The following is a 21,461-nucleotide window of genomic DNA, read 5'->3' as shown; positions in this document are numbered from 1 at the left end:
ATAGAGGTTAAAGAAGAATGAAAGACCATTACAAGATGGGGAGGAAAAGGAAAAATAGAGGAGGCAGACCAGAGAGAGAGAGAGAAAGAGAGAGAGAGAGAGAGAGAGAGAGAGAGAGAGAGAGAGAGAGAGAGAGAGAGAGAGGTGGAGTGAATTGATCTGGAGGGTTGTAAAACGGGAAAAATCGTGCGAGAGAGATGTGAGTGAGGAAATGATAGAGAAAATAGAGGATCGGGATAAGCAGAGAGAGAGAGAGAGAGAGAGAGAGATAGAGAGAGAGAGAGAGAGAGAGAGAGAGAGAGAGAGAGAGAGAGAGAGAGAGAAAGAGAAACGAGAGGTGGGCAGGAGGGATAGACAGAAATGAGGAAGATGGCGAGAACGGAAAAAACAAAGATAAAGAGGGAGGTAGAAAATAAATGTGATTCTGAGTTCGAATAATTCGGATAATTAATCAAATCTTTTGAAATAAATCGTTTCAAAAATATTTATACATGCACGATTTTTAGTTATATGAAAAGTATTGGACTGGATTCAAACTATGTACCTTTATTTCTAAATTCAGCTTTTTGTTTATTATGATAGTGTATACAGGAGTAATATACTCAATAAAAAGCAACGAGCAAGTCGCTTGACTCTACATTATCTATATTATCCATTAATTTCAGTCAACTGATCTTATTGGAATTATCTCCCTCGTTATTGCGTTTCACCATTTCGGAGTTGGTAAAGTAAGTACTAATCAACGTAACCACAAAAGCTGGTACCGTTATTTTCGCTTGAAAGTTATTTTATGTTTTGTCACGTTTCCATATTTCCATATTATTAATATTTCCATATTATAATATTTCCATATTATCTTATGCGTTTCGTTCTTCCTTTAAAAGTTTGGAAAGAATACACAAGACTATATCATCCTGTCTATACAAAAAGACGTGATGATATATTTTACATAAACAAAAAGAAAATAATTCAGAAGGTGGAGACTAGTATAAAAATGTTTCTCTGAAGATAAGATTATTAATCTGGAAAATTATAATCGTATTAACTCGTTTAAGACATGAAATCAAGTTAAAATCTAAAAGAAAAAAAAAACTTACCATATCAAGTTTTCCTTTTTTATTTATCACAGAGGAAGCAGCAAATACTATGACAGTGCATGCGCAAAGGGAAAGAAGTGTGTTGAGAACGGCATTTTGTTGGGCTTCCTTGATAGCTGCAGCACTGTTGAAAGTTGGCCAGAATATCCACAAAAATACGGTACCTGAAATAGATGACGACACTAGTTTGAATGTTTGGCTTATTACTGATTTTTTTTTTTTTTGCTTCTTAATTCTAAGAAACGGAGTGAGGATCATTTTGGTTACTGAGAATATTGTATGCTTGTTGATGTTGTTTTTTAACAATTCTTTACTCGACCTAGTGTAGCCTGCATCTCCTGCTACTGTCGAAGTAAGCTTGCACATCCCTGGCACTCTCCACTTCATGATGTAATCTGTATCGTGGGGTTAGGGTCGGATGTGAAACTAATCATATATTTAAAACTCTTAGCATCGAAGACCTTGTTCTTTTACGGGGCAGGCGTCAAAAATCTTTACTTGAAGACAGGTTTGAGATTTTTCTGCTGATCACTTTCACTAGATTTCTGAACAAAAGTTGTATTAATGTATGTCAGCCTCTCATTCGACTCCCTAAAATGTACCATATTCCTATAGGCACCAGAGTCTAAGTTTAAGGTTACAATCGAGAAAATCAACTGTCTTCAGATTAAGACAATGCAGAGTATTTCGTTTACCTAAGAAACATAACGTGACCGTACCTGCGTTAGATTCTGAAATCGCGATACGCAAGTAGTGAAGTCAATGGTTTAACCACATTGATCAAATACGGAAGTGAAAAATGAAATATTTCTTCTTCCTCGTCTTTCTTTTGCTTCTCATTTACAACTCTTGTCCCCTTTCAGCCTTGAACTGTTGAAAATTACTCACCAACCATGGAGAACAAATCTGAATGATAGACGCTGGATTCTTTGTTCGATAGTTCGATGTCATCGTTGTACAAGACACGCGCCACGGCTAGACCGAAATAGGCACCAAATGTATGGATGTACATAGATTCCCCAACGTCATAAGCCTGGAAGAAAAAAAGACATTATCGATAACAGAAAGCTGCAGTAACAACAGCACAATGAAACGGCAATGTAGGGTTAATAGAAACAAGCACAAAAAAAAAAAAAAAAACTTGAACGTCCGATAAAAGGCTTTGCAATGGTTACTTCGACGAAGGCGTTGAGCTTTCAGAACCATTAACGCGTCGACCAATAAAATATTGATGGCATTCTTTACGTTCTGAGTTCAAATTATTCCGAGATTGATTTTTGTCTTTCATTCTTTCGGAGTCGATAAAATAAGTATTCACGGAAAATTGCTGGCCTTGTGCCAATATTTACGTTTTAAGTTCAAATCCTACTGAGGTCAATTTTATCGTTTATACTTTTAGGATCAATAAATAACTTCCCGTATGAGGGGCAATTCTCTTTTCTCTCCTCTCTCTCTCTCGCTCGCTCTCTCTCTCCCTGTCAATCTCTTTTTCTTGCTTTATTTGTCTCTTCATTGCGCCTGTAATTCAAAAGATCCAGTTCAGTTTGTCCTATATTCTTATGCTGATTCGGTTGAAGAATTTTTCGTAAGGTAGATGGTACATGTGTCAGTTGGATGTTCGGTTCTTACATGTTAGTTTTACGTGTACGTGTTCAGTTAACTGCATTTATCATCGAAACTTTTGGAGAACCCGCCACAAATAAAAAAAAATCAAGTTATTAGGGTAGCTGAAATATAAATTTACCTGAATTTTATAGCTTAAAATACTTGATATAAGTGATGGATTGCTGTTGCTAATCTCTTAATCATTTCTAATTAAATAGACTTATGATCGGAAATATATTCCAGGCAAGTACATACTGTACGTTTAGCAGCAATCTAGGACTATTAATACGTTTTTAATACTAAGACATTGGAGATGTAATAGACATTTGGCTGCTAATATTACCTAACTGAACAACAATGTATAATCTTACTTAACATTTAAATAATTTGTGCATGTATTGGGTTATCCCATGAATAATGCGGTTGTTTTATACATTTGGTTTTCAAAATTAAGATAAACAAAGTTCTTTTTTAATCTAAAATATTTTCTCCTTCACTTTCTACAATGCTCTTCCATCTATTTGGTAGACTTGTAAGGACCCTATCCCTAAATTCACTTATCCGTGACGAAAAATATTGCTCCAATACTATTCTGACCTCGTCTACAGAATTCATATTTTTTCTGTCCAAATGATTTTGAAGACTGCAGAATAAATGATAATCAGATGGGGCAATGTCCGGCGAATATGGTGGGTGAGGCATCGTTTCCCATTCAAACTGCTCCAGCCTTTAGAATGTCATCTTCGTTGTATGTAGCCGAGCATTATCTTGGTAGAAGAACACCTTTCGTCTTGAAACCATTGGTGGTCATTTTTCTTCTAGTGCTGACTTAAACCACTGAAGCTACTCGTAGTCGATCTCCTTTGTTATCGTTTACTCTAGATTTAAAAGGGTTTGGGTTCAAAGTGGACTAGACCTTTCATATCCCACCAAACAGATAACAACACGATACGTGGTTGAAGACCTTATTTAGCCCGGGGTGCTGGTGTTACCCCACTTACTGTCTTCGGCGCTTGAGATTTTTATAGTGAACATATGTTTCGTCACCAGTCACTGTTCGGTCTAAAATGGTTCATTCGTCAGACGTGACAGCAAAGAAGAGCACGCATTCACTCTCTGCGTGCGTTTAGACTTGAAAGTTTGTGAGGAACCCATTGTCCTAATTTGCTGACATTTACGATGGTACGCAGGTGTCGATGAATGGTTAAATGACCAAATTCAAGCTTCTCTGCTAGATCCTCAACAGTTACGATGGGATTTTGTCCCACCAGGGTTTTCAGGACTCTTCGTGGAACTCTAGAGACCTTTCAGGACGAGGTTCATCCTGTAGCATGTAGTTTCCAGCTCGGAATTTCTGGAACCACCGTCGATATTGGCTTACGCTTATGTCCGAGCCCCATATACTGCATCAATATTCCTCGCACATTCCGTTGCGTTGTTGCCCTGATTGAAGTCATAACGCAAGATATGCTGAATATGTTCCTTTGTCACTTCCGTTATAGCTTTCAAAAATAACTTAAAATCGAACTGCACGCTTCAAAACTTGCATTACCTGTTTTATAGCAAGCTGAAGCAGGTAGTTTATCCCGTCCCCTTCCAACTTTTAGTTCATGCAATTGAAAGACCCGCATTATTTATGGAATGATCCAATATATACGAATATAGTGGTCAGCGTGAATCGCTTTTTACTATATAAAGAATTATAATCAAATAGAATTGTCAGAGCACGATTCAGCCTTATGAAATGAGCGCCGTTGGGTGACTACATAAAGTTCTATCATCGCGTAGAGAGTTAAAGGGCGACTCTTAAAACTTCTGGTGGAAAACTTGGCCACAGGGATCAAAGATCCCGTGGGAAGAATTAAACGTAACACAAGTGGAAAACTATGTTGCGTGGAAACAATACTTGTAATGATTACAAATAAATGTTCCTGTGCACTCCTTCTTGTTGACTCCAACTTATTCAATTATATATATATATACATACATGCATACATACTACATACATACATACATACATACATACATACATACATACATACACACACACACACACACACACACACACACACATATATATATATATATATATATACATACATACATAAATATATATATATACATACATATATATATATATATATATATATATATATATATATATATATATATATACATATATATATATATAGGCGCAGGAGGGGCTGTGTGGTAAGTAACTTGCTTACCAACCACATGGTTCTGGGTTCAGTCCCACTGCGTGGCACCTTGGGCAAGTGTCTTCTACTACAGCCACGGGGAGACCAAAGCCTTGTGAGTGGATTTGGTAGACGGAAACTGAAAGAAGCCCGCCATATATATGTATATATATATATATATATATATATATATATGTATGTATGTATGTGTGTGTATAGGTTTGTGTGCCTGTGTTTGTCCCCCCAACATCGCTCGTCAACTGATGCTGGCGTGTTTACTTCCCCGTAAACTAGCGGTTCGGCAAAAGAGACCGATAGAATAAGTCCTGGGGTCGATTTGCTCGACTAAAGGCGGTGCTCCAGCATGGCCACAGTCAAATGACTGAAACAAGTAAAAGAGTAAAAGAGAGTAAAGAGTATATATATATATGCATACATCATAAGATATAAAAGATATATTATGATATCTATATATATATAAAATTGAGAATGTATGTGTGTGTGTGTGTGTGTGTTTTTGTGTGAATCCCTAAAACTCCAGAACTACAAAACCAATTTCATCCAAATCATGCCTTACTTAGGGTCCCGGTTGTGTTTTAGTCAAAAAAAAATTTAACTTCTTGCATACTTCCAGCCCACAGCAACATCATATCTCCTCCACTATTTAAGTATTACGTGTCAAAAGTGAAACAAAAACTCTCATGTCATTCGAACCGGAATCTCAAAAACATTGTTATTATTAAATTTATGCATTTCTAATCAATTTGGAGATATTTGCTATCGAGTTGCAGATTTTTAACAATCCATTTGGTGATTATTTGCTTTATTTCTCGGGCAAAATTTACAACTTAGAATAAAAGAATAAAATTATTATTTCATTCAAAAATTGATGAACTTTGTTTTTAGTGATGACTTGAAATGGTAAATACTTTTTCTAACTGTATTTGCTCGAAAAAACATACTTTTCTTTATATTAAGCAATTCATTATAATTACTTTTACGATGTGCCTAAATAAAAACCATCGTTATAGATCAGCATTTCTCAACCATTTTCGCGTTTTGGCTTCCCTTGGACATTGAAAAAATTTATTTCGGCTCCCCTGTGTTGATGAAAAATTTAATCCAGCTTCCCATGTATCTGAGATAGACCGGTCAGCCCATGACAAATCTGACAAAAGGGGGGACCCACAGAACTACCAGCTCACGAACTGCATCTGAAAGTTGGCGCGCCAATCATGCTGCTAAGGAATTTAGATGCTGCAATAATGGGCAATGGTACGCGGATGATTATCAAAAAACTGTGCTCCCGAGTTCTGTAGGCAACAATCTTGAATGAACCGGCCGCTGGCTAAGACATACTTATAACGCCCATGTCCCTTACCCACTCCGATACGACCTACAAGTTTAAACAGATGCAATTTCCTCTCAAACTCTGCTTTCCCATGACAATCAAGAAGGCGCAGGGACAATCAGTGCAAGCGGTTGGTTTGAATCTGACAGAGCAAGTATTCTCACACGCACAACTGTATGTTGGCTGTCCCCATGGTCTTTCTATTTGTGCAGCCGAGGGAAGGACGAAGAATGTTGTCTACCAAGAAGCACTCCTATGATAACAATGGCAACTTCAACTGCTCCAATTTCAATTCCGCAATTTTTTCATCGTCCTGGCAGCCCACGTAAGTCCAGTCTTGCTTTGCTCTCCTTACTAACTCACCATGACATTCTTTTTTTTCTACCAAGATCCGTCGCTCAAACACCACTTCGTATCCACTTCTTCCTCTTTCTTATGTCTTCGTTTCTCTCTTCGCGTTGTTCTCTGACCGGGTGAAACCGGGCTTAGCTGCTAGTATTAAATACATTATAACACAAGTGGCAATATCAATTAAAAGCCTAAAAGGTAACAAGGTAAAAGGTACTAAAAAGCTACCACACACACACACACACACACACACACACACACACGCACACACATATATATGTATACACACATATATATATATGTGTGTTTGTGTGCGTGCGCGCGCTCGTGTAAATCAGTGTTATTTTGACATTATTTCTTGTGACCTCTGCATAAAGCAAGACGAGACAGATGGTTAGTTTCTACGTAGACGCTCTGCTTACTGGAAAGAATAGCCAAATAACTCCTAAATCGTAGTCTACTAGCTTAAAAGTAAGGCGAGACATACGAATAATTGAAAAATAATTGGCAAGACGGCTGGAAGGTTTTTGATCTTATACATACATGAATGCATACATACATGCATATATACATACCTACCTACATGCATATGTGCATGCATACACACACGTATATATATATATATATATATATATATATATATATATATATATATATATATATATATATATATATATATATATATATATACAAACACACACACATATATACATACGTACACATACACGCGAACACACATGCACAGATAGATAAACAAGCGAAAGAAAGTTGTAGTCAACGCATATAGCTGATGGTGTAATTGATTAATAACAAGTTGACTCAGGTTTATGTTGCTCAAAATTTCGTATGTGCAGATTTGCGCCTGCATTTTCAGATATACTTACTATAATGCAAGTCAGGCAAACATCGTCATAACTTGTTATTATTGACATTAACCCTTAAAATTATACATATTAGCAGAAGTCAAAATAGTTCCCATTATAAGCGATGTACTTGCGCTACCAATGATCCTAACTCTTGAATCATTTTTGAAAACTTCTAGTGTGCATTCTTGTACTTATTTCATAGCCACTTTCAATTCATCCGTCTCATCAAATCTTTGTCAACGGAAGCTGGTCTTCATTGGACCCAACAGGCGGAAGTCGTAGGTCGCTTGATGTAAATTGTACAGTGGATGGAAGATCAATGCTGAACCTAATTTGCCGATTGCCTGCTGTGTTGCAAATGTGTAGTCTTGCATTGTCAGAATGATTGTGAATAGTTTTCAGTTTTTATTTAGCCTCTTCCTCCTAATGAGCGTTTCAACTTACCGCCTGCTGTTCACCATGCAACCACTTTCCAAAAAGTCAAGGAGAATGATGCCCTTGTCATCCTGAGAACTCCATGGACTGAATATGTGATTCAAAATCAAAAATATACGCTCATGTTTTATTCCTTATCATTAAATCGGAAAAATAATGTATCTTCATTGGCCTCAAATGCTTCCAGTAGAACTTCAACATTCTCTCTTTCAAACTTAATGTAAACTGCACCGGTGCCCACATTGCGCACTCATTCTGATATCCCAGATGGTTTTCCATTTTTTTATAGTGTACTGTGCCATAATTTAGTTGTGCAACAAGCTCACAAATGTTCTTGTATATTTGTGTGTGTGTGTGTGTGTGTGTGTGTATGTATAGTTAGGTTATATTCTGTTAAAAACATAGTTGAGTACAGTATAAAGCTCGTCCACCTTCAGATTTCACCTGATGCTATCCAGCGGTAGTATTATACCTACTGCCTGATTTGCATTGGGGCTTCTGCAGTGTGTGAATGAATAATTGAATAAGCTTGAGTCAGCAAGGAGTACATAGGAATATTTATTTGTAATCCCTACAATTATTGTTCTCCACGTTCACAGGTATTTGGTTGTTTCCCTACATTATGAGATCTTGTTTTGTTTCCATAGGTGATAAATATTGTTTCTGTGTTCTGTAAACTCAAATTTTCGGCTTCGAGCCCATTCTTTCTGTCTGTTGTGGCTTGTGAGGTAGTAGTAACCACTCAGTGTATCAAAAAGCGCGTTGTGGTTGAAAGTCTGTTGAGGAATTTGCTTTACATGTATATAAGGAGGTGGTGGGTGTTATACTACGGACGGTAGGTATCGAGGTACATATAAAAGAGATTGCCAGTCTATTTCTTTGTACTGCTAATTCATTTTTCATGGTCGGTTACACTTGCTATTGTCATTGTCAGACCTATATACTATGTATTTCTATTCATATGATAATTTAATTCTGTTATACATTCATTATAAAATATTTTTATCATGGATCTTCTATACTCTATGTTTAGGAAAAATCTTAATAGTTTTTTCTTATAAAAGTATTCCATTATTAGGTTTTAAATTTAGTTTCTATCCTAATCTATATTGATTCAAGTATTCTCAGTTTAATATTATAAATTTGCTAAGGTATACATTACTACCCCCCGTATCCTTCAATTCTAATTTCCTCCCCTAATGTTTATATTATTTATCTCTTTTGGATTTTCATTTTATTTCCCTTTGATAATTTAAATAAGTATTGGCCATCCCTATTCTTCTTTTCTTCCACCAGATATTCCCTTACTGCATACCCTACAACCTACCCTTTTGTCTAGATGAAGCTAGATATATGGTTCCAATAGATTGAGAGCCTAGTAAATTGTCTGACATTAATTGATTTATCACCATTATTAGAATACAGTTGACAACTCCCAATGGATTTAATTCTAAATGGTTGACGACTACATTCTACAAAAAGTCTTCGAAATATAAGTAACTAGGTCACCATTCTTTTTATCCTGACCCCAACTATTTCCTCTGCTACTCTCTAAATTATAGTAGGCTTGACGTGGTATGTATTATTTTCTAAACTCATTCTGCCACAGATATGACAAAAGAAACAATGTAAATATTTGGAGTTGCATTATTTGATGTAAAAATGTTTAAAAAATTCGTTGTATCCTGTATGTTTGAAGTCTATGAGGTCATCTGAAAATAACGGTTTCTTTCAAATGATGTAATAATTTTATTACTCAATTAAAGGAGCGCTTGAAACGGCCGTAATGAATTGACATCTGTACATCTTTGTTTTATATATATATATATATATATATATATATATATATATATATTTGTTGTTGTACTTGGGGATGGTCATATTGCCAGTTTAGCCAATAAAAACACACGCACTGTATATTTGGTGTTAATTTGAGGTCACAGAAGTGTGACGAAAGAACTCTGGCCGAAATAAGATTAAGATTAATGTAATATAAAGCTGAAGCAAATTAACACCAAATATACAGTGCGTGTGTTTTTATTGGCTAAACTGGCAATATGACCATCCCCAAGTACAACAACATCTGTTTCAACACACGATTTCACATCAAAAATCTTGCAAAACAAATATATATATATATTATTTTATTTAAAAGAGTTCCAACTCTGTCTGTTTTTTATGTTTTATTTATATTCTTGTAAAATTAATGTGGGATATAGAATATGGAATATACACTATATAATATAAAAATGGATGGTACAATGAAATAAAGTATTGAATGTCTTATTGAATATATGAAATATTGAGTGTTCAATATAAAGGATTAAATATATAATGGCGAATACGTATTTTCTATACCTTGTGGTATTTGCACTAGGTAATGCACTATCGGAACGCTCACGGGTGCATCGACAACAGATTAAAAACCCAGAAGTCCGCCAAATACCACTGAGTAACCATCTGGAAACATGTGGTCGTCAAACTTTTATTATATTTCCATTCCATAAACTTTACAACCGGAATGAAATTGAGAGAAAATGCAAAGAAAAGGACTTTATTAAGAAATTCAAACCCACTCTTAACAAACAATGATTAAATTTATCTTACTTGGGGTTTAAAAATCTTATCCCTATAACTAAAACACAAAAAATCTCTCAAATGTCATCATTTCTAAAAATAAATTTGGAATCATTTCTAAGAATAGCCAAACAACTAACGGGGTTTAAAAATCTTATCCCTATAACCAAAACACAAAATAATTTCTCAAATGTCATCATTTCTAAAAATAAATTTGGCATCAATTGTAAAAATAGCCAAACACATACTGCTGCTGTCCAAAGGAATTGGTATAAAAGACAGAAAACTAGCCAGTCTATTACAGTCTGTTAAAGTCTGTCATACCGGCGATGATGAAATGCCACAAGGTATAGAAAATACGTATTCGCCTTTATATATTTAATCCTTTATATTGAACACTCAATATTTCATATATTCAATAAGTCATTCAATACTTTATTTCATTGTACCATCCATTTTTATGTTATATATTGTATATTCCATATTCTATATCCCACATTAATTTTACAAGAATATAAATAAAACATAAAAAACAGAGTTGGAACTCTTTTAGATAAAATAATATATTCCTCTATACACAATCATACAAAACCCCTTTTTTGTATTTATTTTTACTCACACAAACACACACACACACACACACACACACACACACACACACACACACACACACACACACACACACACACACATATATATATATATATATGCAAATACCCAATTACACATGCATACACGAACGCACACCTGCATGTACGTATTTTGGGGAATTAGTATAGCATGTACGTATTTTGGGGAATTCCACTCGCTGTGGAATTACCATGCCTTCAGAACGGAACGAAAGGACCACGTGCGCATGCAAGAAATAACAGTAAACTATGAATGTCATTCTTAATTTTAATTTCAATTTTATTTTATTAATAGCCCTCTTCTCTTCTCACATATTTCATACTCATTTTTGATAAGGTTTTTCAAAAAAACCGAAACATGTAATGTAAATTAATTAAAACACCCCCCACCCCAAATTTTTTTTAAAAGTGGCATTTTCATTTTTATTTATCTTTTATATATATATATATATATATATATATATATATATATATATATATATATATATATATATATATATATATATATATATATATATATGTGTGTGTGTGTGTGTGTGTGTGTGTGTGTGTGTGTGTGTAAATCAGTGTTTTTTTTATAAAAAACCGCTGCCTCCTCAATTAGCTACCGCGTAAATTTATGAATTTATTACATTCTAGATATAAATCCATGTAATCTGATACCTAGTTGTCAATTATCATAAATTCACATTATCTTAATTCTTTAACAGAGCGGATTTATGTTTTTCGTTATATTTCTCTAAAGAAATGATTCCCTCAAGATGTGATTCACACAGAATAGTGTGATCATGTAAAGACTGTTGAGTCAACAGCAGGAATTATCACGTCGAGATATATCACTCAGGCTCTTTTTTATTGTTCTTTATAATATACTTTGCCTTCTTGTGTTATAGACTTTTCACTGCAGATGTTATCCATATAGATTTAGATACTCTAATATAATTACTCCCTACTCTTTTACTCTTTTACTTGTTTCAGTCATTTGACTGTGGCCATGCTGGAACACCGCCTTTAGTCGAGCAAATCGACCCCAGGACTTATTCTTTGTATGTCTAGTACTTATTCTATCGGTCTCTTTTGCCGAACCGCTAAGTTACGGGGACTTAAACACACTGGCATCGGTTGTCAAGCGATGTTGGGGGGAGAAGACAAACACAGACACACAAACATATACACACACATACATACATACATACATACATACTTGCCCAAGGTGACACGCAGTGGGATTGAACCCGGAACCATGTGGTTCGTAAGCAAGCTACTTACCACTCCTACGCCTAGTTATTGGTTATTTTTGTGTATAAAGTAAATCATAACATTATTTTTATGTATGTATGTATGTATGTATGTATGTATGTATGTATGTACGAAAGTGGGCTGAAAATTTCATAGGCTGACTATGAAGGAGGGATGCTAGAGCTGTGAAATCATGCATGCATTTCAACCCTTGTTATTAATAACTACATTGTTTCGTTACAGCTAAACTGAAATTCTGTTCAAGGAACACTTCGAAAGTAACTAGTATCGACTTCCTTTGAAAATGGACAAAATTTGTTATCGTGGCATTATCGGGTGCCAGCAGAAAAAGGTTTTAGCCCTCAAGGAAATTCATGCTGACATGGTTGTTACAGCAGGGGATGATGCTTCAGTTTATCAGCATTGCAAAAGTGGGCAGCTGAATTTAGGAGGGAAACGGAGTCTAGAAGATGACCAAGGGTCTGGACAAACTGCAACTGCCACCACCGAGGAAAACATTGATTGTGTTGATCACATGCTGATGGTTGACAGGCGATTGGCTATGAAACAAATAGCTAAAACTATCAGCATATCCTGACTAAAACAGACGCATACACACTTACATATACATATACAAACACATACATACGTATATATATATATGTAAAGACACTGTTACAGCAAGAAAGACATGCCAAATTGTTTCATTAAGCATTATGAGATAGATACACATGTGCATGTGTATCTATCTATCTATCTATCTATCTATCTATCTATCTATCTATCTATCTATCTATGTATATATATACTATTTGTGCCCTATCAGTATTTGCAAAGGGAAGTCATCCTTCTCACACGCTGAGGACGGGTCAATACCTAGAAACCCGGGTCCGTGTGTATCACATCAGGCTGGAGATGGGAACGATGACTTCACTTTGCAAATACTGATAGGGCACAGAAAGTGTGTCAATAGACAGCTGGAGGAGATGTCTTCCTGGGGCTACAAGCTACAGTAGCATCCACCCTTAAGGGTTAGCCACATTTAAGTGGCAAATATACTTCACAATGTCATGCAGCTACTGTCTATACTTTGCTCAGAGATTTATTATTGCTTATATACATACGTATGCACATATGTATGTACATATATGTATATATGCATACGTATGCATTGCATCTATGTCTAATATATGTATGCATGTGCACAGAAATACTTATGGGTGTGAATGTTTTCCCCTTTTCAAGGAAGAACGGTTAGTTTCAAAAAGGGTAAGCATGGGGAAACGGACTAAAAAAGAAAGAGAGTGTGAAACAATATATATATATACACTCATATACAAAATTTGTATGATATGTGAGCGATAATACTGTTTAAACATGAGTTTAATATCCAATTTCGTTTATATATATATGTGTATGTATGTGTGTGTGTGTGTGTGTGTGTGTTTGTGTGTGTGTGTGTGTGTGTGTGTGTGTGAGTGTAACCATGTATGTACTATGTTTGTGTGTGGTAAGATAAATATAATTATAATAAATATAATAAATATAATTATAATAAAAATGTAATTTCCTTTCGATTAAAATACCGACGACTTCAGAGTAAAACATCTAATTGCAGTTCACCTGCATTTAGCATCTCTTACTATCACTCACTCCCACTCTGCTTCTTGTTTTAGTTTTCCACGTCCGTCGTGACACATTGTATTTTATTATATGAAAGATAAGATTTGTTAAGCATTTAAGAAACCAGAATAAACTTTCAAATGCAAAATACATACAGAACAACTCATTAGAGACACTGTTACAAAAAGAAAGAAACGCTGGTGGATAATTTAGAAAACTCCAAATTGTTTCGTTAAGCTTTATGAGACAAATACAACAAATAAATAAAACAGAACCAATTCGCATAGAATGACTTAGAAAATATAAATCTTAGTAACAAATTCAACAATTTCAAACGCTGTTACTCGCACAAAAAAGTATATATACAAAGACGTGTACTGTAATATATATATATATATATATATATATATATATATATATATATATATATATATATATATATATATTATATTGTTAGAAATAAATACAAAAATAATGTCTGAGAAAAAACGTACGTTAAGCTTATGGAGTCCAATATATTCATTAACTTGGGCCAATGGTATTTCAATCATTAACATGATAATAAGTTGTAACGGACTGGTTTTTCCTAAAACGGCTCCGAAAGAAATCAATACTGTCGCTATAGCGAAATCGCTTGTCAACATACTGCAAAAATTAACAAAATAAAGTAAACAAAAGCAAAGAGAAGGAACAAAATCAATAATGTACAAGTTGAATATTGATTTTTTTTTAATGTAGGCACAAAGAGGCGAGAGAATGCAGTATTGGTTGCCTATATCAACAAACTTACGGCATTCGTTAACCCATCGTAAAATATCCACCTCAATCGATTCTTTGAGACTAGTGACCCTTTACAAAGTTCATAGATCCTCCATATTTGTGACTGCTACTGTTACGCACTCACGCATGCAAACATGAATGTCCGCACACACACGAACACACACATACACACACACGAATACACACACATACCCTCATACACAAACACACACTCGAGCGCGCTCGCACGTACACACTGACACAAATCCTGGATCTCATTCGAATAAAAGCCATTGGACTGATTGATATAAACTCATTTACTAACGCACGCCATTCTCTGGTCCTTAGACCTGCAATCTCCTCTTTTTGCCTTTTTTGGAAATAGCTGGTCAACTCGACTCAGGCATTCCCGTCTCACTCATCTCTCCGTCTTGCACACATACTGTCTCTATTCTAAACTCCATATTAACCACTACGTCAGCACTTTATCTCAAGAATTTTAGCTCTCCAGGAATTTCCTCAGAGGACACGTTTCCTTGAAGTTGTCAAATTTCAACTGTTCAAGAGGAACGTTAACCTCGTCGATTTAGGTGGTCGTATATGGGTCATAGATACGGCCACTCCCTCCAACCCAAACAGTAATCACAGCCCTGTACCACAAGTGGAATATTGATGCAATATTGACAATTATTGCAGATAATTAGTAGAAATGTTAAAGTATCTGACAGTAAGCTTCCTGGCATTTCTTCAGGTTCTTTAGTATTTGAGTTGGAATTCCGCTGATAAAATAAGGTAACTATCGGGGCCTGGGGTACATACTTGTCCTCCATCCAGCTGCCAAGTCTTCGATGTTCAAGGGTCTGGAGGAACGAGAGGGTATGTATACTTGCTCGCGACTATATGGATACCAAAAAAAAAATAATAAAAAAAAGAAACATTGAGTCAACGTTATAATGTAGGTGATGAAATTGAGTCGAATGTGCAATGCAGGCACTGCAAATGATTTCAGTTTATCCCTTTTTTTCTTTGAATTATCATAATGAATTATCATAATCCGAAGGGAAACAAAGAGAGAATTCGACTCCAAAACTGTCCTGGTACTTTAATACCGACTCCGAAAGAAAGAAAGGGAAAACTGGTCTGAACGAAATTTGAACACAGAGCGCAAATATCCCGGACAAGTGCTGTTAAGTTTCTATCTGATACTTTGACAACTCTCCAGATTTGCTCTCATCAATACCAAGTTCAAAGTAAACAGACCAACCTGTACTGGTTTCAGTCACTACTCTTCACTAATGAAATATTTTAATTTATTCTTTCTTTCTTTTACTAGTGGTTACTCTGATGTCGATCTTATCGGCCTAGCTTGCAGGATAGATCGTAACCACATTCCTTTCACATCTTTTTTTTCTGATTCTTCTATTACTTGTAGATACACACACATGCATACACAACACTCATAAGCATGCATATATACATACGGACATACACAGACACTAATGAATATAAGATACGCATAATATATATGTCTTTAAATGGCGGGATTCCGCGTAGTTTTCTAACAAAATTCTTTCAAAGGCTTTGATGTAGCTGAACTATTGTAAAATACACAACCCAAGGTGATGTGCAGTGGAACACACCAATGTGGTCATTAAGCGAATTTTTTGACAATGCTGCTATGATTTCATTCCATTTCGGCAGTATAAACTATTACCTGGTTCACACCAGAATAAATAATACATGGAGTGTTTACTTACGACTTAAGTCCTAACTCTAAATGTTGTTCCTCAATAAGATTCCGGACAATCATAGCCCATTGGATTCCAACAGCAGATAATAAAAGGTTGAAGCTGACACTCGAAAAGCCATATCTCTTGAGAAAAGTCATAAGAAAGCCAAAACCAATGAAAATCATCACATGGACATCTTGGGTCACTGAAATAATAAAATATTGGAAATTGCATTTGGTGGATAACAAGGTAAATGAAAGACCTTAAAATTTGGTATCACAGCTTATGAATGTGATATTGTTAACTATCAGACATATACTTATGGCAAAAATACAATCCGAAGAGAGTGGAACACACACGCGCGTGCGCGCATACGTCTTTTCTATCCTTCAAATTTCACTAAAAAACGCGTCTCTCAGAAGAAAATTGAATAAGATAATGCACTTGAGATCGAATCCGTAATTGCAGGATTGCGAAGTTAACTTATTGGTTACACAACTATACTTGATAAGATGAAAACTTGATCCCTGCTTGTAAGTAAAGGAACTGTCATGAATAGTGTTCGATCTTACAGGACCAGATCATAGTCGACATAAATCATAATCGAGAGAATCATAGTCGACAGAAACTTTAGGGAAAGTTATGAGGTATTTTGGTCGTTAATAATGTGCATGATTAAAAGAGAATGATTTAAAGGAAATAGCTAACGGTATTAGGTGCCATAAAGGTTGATAAATCATGCAAAAAGTGATAAAGAACTTGACATACATAAAAATAAATTAATTGAAAGTATCTTGTTAGTCAGAGAAAAAGGGGTGGGGCGACAATTTAAGGAAATTCAGACTTTACAGATTGTTTGTGTCAGTAATTTTCCACCATCTGGTTTATATTTGTGCTACTGTTATATAGCAACATCTTTTTCCAATACATCATTAATGAAAGATAGCGGTACCAGTGGAGGTTCCTTGGTTATTTTTTAAAAAATATGATGAAATTGTATATTTTTCTGAAACATTCAGGTATAAAAATCCACCTAGGCAGTACTGAAGAGGCAATCAATCAATCAATCAATCTATCTATCTATCTATCTATCTATCTATCTATCTATCTATCTATCTATCTATCTATCTATCTATCTATCTACCTATCTATCTATCTATCTATCTATCTATCTATCTATCTATCTATCTATCTATCTGTCATATTCTACTCACAGTTCTGTCTATGTATGTATCTGTCTACTCCAACAATACAAAAAAAATCCAAATAACTATAATTGAGGTGCCCCAGTGTGGCCTCAGTCTTTAGGCTTCTACACATAAAAAGGTAACAATAACATCCACAGCAGGTTATTTCACTTTGATTTAACTGTGTCGATATATCTAGCCACCTCTCTCGCTATCTTTTATCCGCCAATGAATCTATCCATCCATATATCAGGTCATCTCATAAGTTCTGTCCGAATTTTGAATAAAGAAAACAAGTGATCGAATGTTATATTTAATTGAAATTTAATCCTCAATGTACTTTCCCTGATTATCTATGACTTCCTTCCATCTATTTGCAAGCTTTTTAATCCTATCAATGTTAAACTCCCTTGGTTTCAAAGCGAAGAACTCTGAAATGTCAGTTTCGATCTCCTCCTGGCTTGCGAAAGTTATGTGAAGGAGCAAGGTCGGGAGAACAAGGTGAATGAGGAATTTTTTTCCCAACCAAGCTCTTCGATCTTCTGTGATATGATCTTTACAATGTGGGGTCACGCATTGTCCTGATGAAACATCACTCTTTTTCGATTCACTAACGCCGGTCTTTTTTTCTTCAAAGCTTGGTTCAAACGCTCTAATTGCTGACAGTAGACTTGAACATTGATTGCTGCATTAGGTGGTAACAATTCAAAGTGAATTACTCTTTTGTAATCCCACCAGATAGAGAGAAGAACCTTTTTCCCATGAAGTTCCCTTCCCAGTTGTGGTTGAGCCTTTTCCCTTTTACCAAGCCACTGTTTACGACGTTTAACATTTCGATAGAAAATCCATTTTTTTTCGTCACAAGTCTATACAAAGAGGGTGAAACGAGTTCGCAAGAGTGGAGAGAAGAGCAGATGTCAACTCGGGATTTGCGGCTGCTTTCGGACAATTCATGAGGCACCCATTTTTCAAGTTTAGGAACCTTTCCAAGTTGTTGAAGATGACGATGAACAGTTGTATGGCTTGAACTAAGCTTTATTGCCAATTCTTCAACTGATAATGCAGGATTTTCTTCAAGTAATGCCTCAAAGAGCTTATCATCAAACTCAACTGGATGTCCTGTTGGATCTTCATCATCAAGACTGAAATCTCCACTTCTGAATTTTGCAAACCATCTTTTGCAAGTTCTTTCATTCAAGCATTCTTTTCCATAAACTGAGTGTATGCTTCAAGTCACTTCGGCTGCAGAGTTTCCTTTTTTGTACTCATAAAACATTATGTGCCTTAAATGCTCTTTGGATACTTCCATGTTAGAAGGGGTTTTAATCAAAGAAATTTTAATTTTATTATTCTGTAAAATAATATTTAATTAGTTCAAATGTACACAAATGCATAAAAATAATTTGAATTCAATTAGACATTCTAAAATACTATTAAATTTCATTCAATTTTAAAAAAGGTAAGATCGGACAGAACTTATGGGATGACCTGATAGATACATCGATGGATTGAATATATAGAAACGGTTGAACATTAAAACCAGTAACACTAAACTTTATTTATATTGTCTGTTACAATCTATTTTGTAATTCTGCTTCTTCGTTCGACCACGCGCTACGCTTTAGTTTAAGAGAAGGGGAAGGTGGAGTGAGAGTGAGAGAAAAGAATGGGAATGAGAGAAATATGTAGAATAAAAAGAAGAGAGAAAGTAGTATATATATGTTTATGTATGTGTATATATATATATATACATATATATATATACATATATATATACACGCACAAACACACAAACACACACGCACGCACACACACATACACGTACGCACACACACACGCACACACACACACACACACACACACATATATATATACATACACGTATATACATATACACAAAATATAGGGTTTAGTTCACAGGTGATCTAAACGACTAGGTACTCTTGGTAGGTGCTGTAACGGATAACCAGGGCTCCAAGATTATATCTGAGTTATGGAACCATTGTAGATTTCCGATATAGCAGATTTATAATCGTTAAAGCGGACAACAAACGTTAGGGCAAGACAAACTTCTCAAGTCATATACGTTATTATTATTGGAAAAATTCAACGTCTTACAACTGTTTCTGGGATATTCCAGATTATGGGATATTCCGTCATCGGAGACAAGTGAGGAAAATGAGAAGGGTATAGATTAATGAAACGACAACATAGAGAACAGGAGAAAAGGAAAAAAAAGATAAAGAAAAAGGAGAAAGAAAAGAAAAAAAAGAAGCATTTAAGTTCACAGTTTAATTTTCCAATCGTGTAGATGTTAGTCCATAAGTCCTCACGTGCATTCTTGTGTAAATCCATGTAGGTTAAAGTCTTAATAATGTAAATATCCAGAAATAATCGCGAACGTATCGACTTTCTGTAAGAGAATGGCAGCGGAGGTAGCTATTAAGGGATAAAGAGAAAGAAAAATAAATAAATATGAAGAGAGGTAGAGAGACCGAGGGAGGAAAGCAAGGCCTAACAAAATCTGCATTAGAAGAAACTAGAAAACTTTTACATAAATTATTCACCAACTTCAACCTATCCCTTTTGAAAACCTTGCAAGACAGCAAACTTTCTAGACGTTACATTAGATTTAAACCCTTCACTCTACTTCCCATATCATAAACCTGATCAATACCTTAAGTACATCAACACAGAATCTAGCCACCATTAATCTACTTTCGAAGTATAATCAAAGGCATATCCTTCAGAATATCCGGTCTATTCGCCACCGAGGAAATCTTCAATAACTACACCACTTACTACAACCAAGCAGTAGCTGCTAGTAATTTCTCCCAGAAGATTAGATTTAAACCCAGCACTAGACTTAAAGAACACCTCTCTAAACTTAGCACAAGACAACATGCCCACATATTGTATATCCAAACTCTCCCATTATGGTTAGACAATCTCGCCTACCTAGCACCCACACGCATAACACTCGATCTAAGAATATTAACATAAAACCTTCCAACTCTCCTCTAGGAATTATACCTCCCCAAATTTGCCTAATAAAAGTGGTGGGAGATCTATTCTCTGGTATACACCCCCGTTCGCTTTAAACGTTAAGGACCTCTTTAGAGGCTTTCTTTAGAATAGTAGAGTCCAATTTCCCACGTAACCATAAGTACCATTCTATCTTTAACAGATCCACTTTGAAAGTATCCTCTTCTTCTACACCAAACATAGGATCTATTATCAGCTCATCTAAATGCATACAACCCTACCATAGGCCTACACAATGAAAACACTAACACCGCTCGTAATAACATATCCAAATCCCTGGCCCTAACACTTTAAATAACTTAAACATACATAATACAATCCCCACCTCGGAGGGGTGGGGATTATATTAATAGACATAGTGATACTAACAATACTAACTATATTATAACCAATACAATTAACAATACCTCTACTACAACTACTAATAATACTAGCAATAATACTAATACTACCACCAACGGCGATATTGCTATCACTGAAAATAATACTATTAGTAACACTCTTACCACAAACGCTACTACTAATAGTTGTAAGAATATAACTAATACCACCACTAGTACCACTGCTACTGCTGCTGCTACTACTACTACTACTACTACTACTACTACTACTACTACTACTACTACTACTACTACTATAACAACACCTAGTAGTAGTAGTAGTAGTAGTAGTATTAATAATTATGATAGCAATGGCGATAACGATAATGACGATGATAATAATGGTAACGATGGCGTTGATATTTGTTTATAGCAATGATGGCGATGATAAT

At 35.3% G+C, this 21,461-nt stretch overlaps 1 protein-coding gene across 3 annotated transcripts in view; it reads right to left on the bottom strand.

Annotated features, from left to right (window-relative positions):
- The window catches only part of LOC106868020 (ammonium transporter Rh type B), an 81,510-nt gene that overhangs the window by 23,473 nt on the left and 36,576 nt on the right, over positions 1 to 21,461 (bottom strand). For all 3 annotated transcript variants that reach the window (XR_016237621.1, XM_089338246.1, XM_089338245.1), the window contains exons 3-6: positions 16,485 to 16,662; positions 14,463 to 14,613; positions 1,986 to 2,130; positions 1,098 to 1,261 (exon numbers count right to left, since the gene is read on the bottom strand). Coding sequence is in view for 2 of the 3 variants with exons in the window: in XM_089338246.1 (XP_089194372.1) it covers positions 1,098 to 1,261; positions 1,986 to 2,130; positions 14,463 to 14,613; positions 16,485 to 16,662 (638 nt within the window). In the remaining variant the exon portion in view is untranslated. The remainder of the gene's footprint in view (positions 1 to 1,097; positions 1,262 to 1,985; positions 2,131 to 14,462; positions 14,614 to 16,484; positions 16,663 to 21,461) is intronic.

This window comes from Octopus bimaculoides, chromosome 20 (assembly GCF_046866305.1).
Source record: "Octopus bimaculoides isolate indiv1 chromosome 20, ASM4686630v1, whole genome shotgun sequence".
In the NCBI taxonomy this organism is placed as follows: Eukaryota; Metazoa; Mollusca; class Cephalopoda; order Octopoda; family Octopodidae; genus Octopus; species Octopus bimaculoides.
The sequence above is the reverse complement of the archived record's forward strand: the minus strand, read 5'-3'. Positions and strand labels throughout refer to the sequence as shown.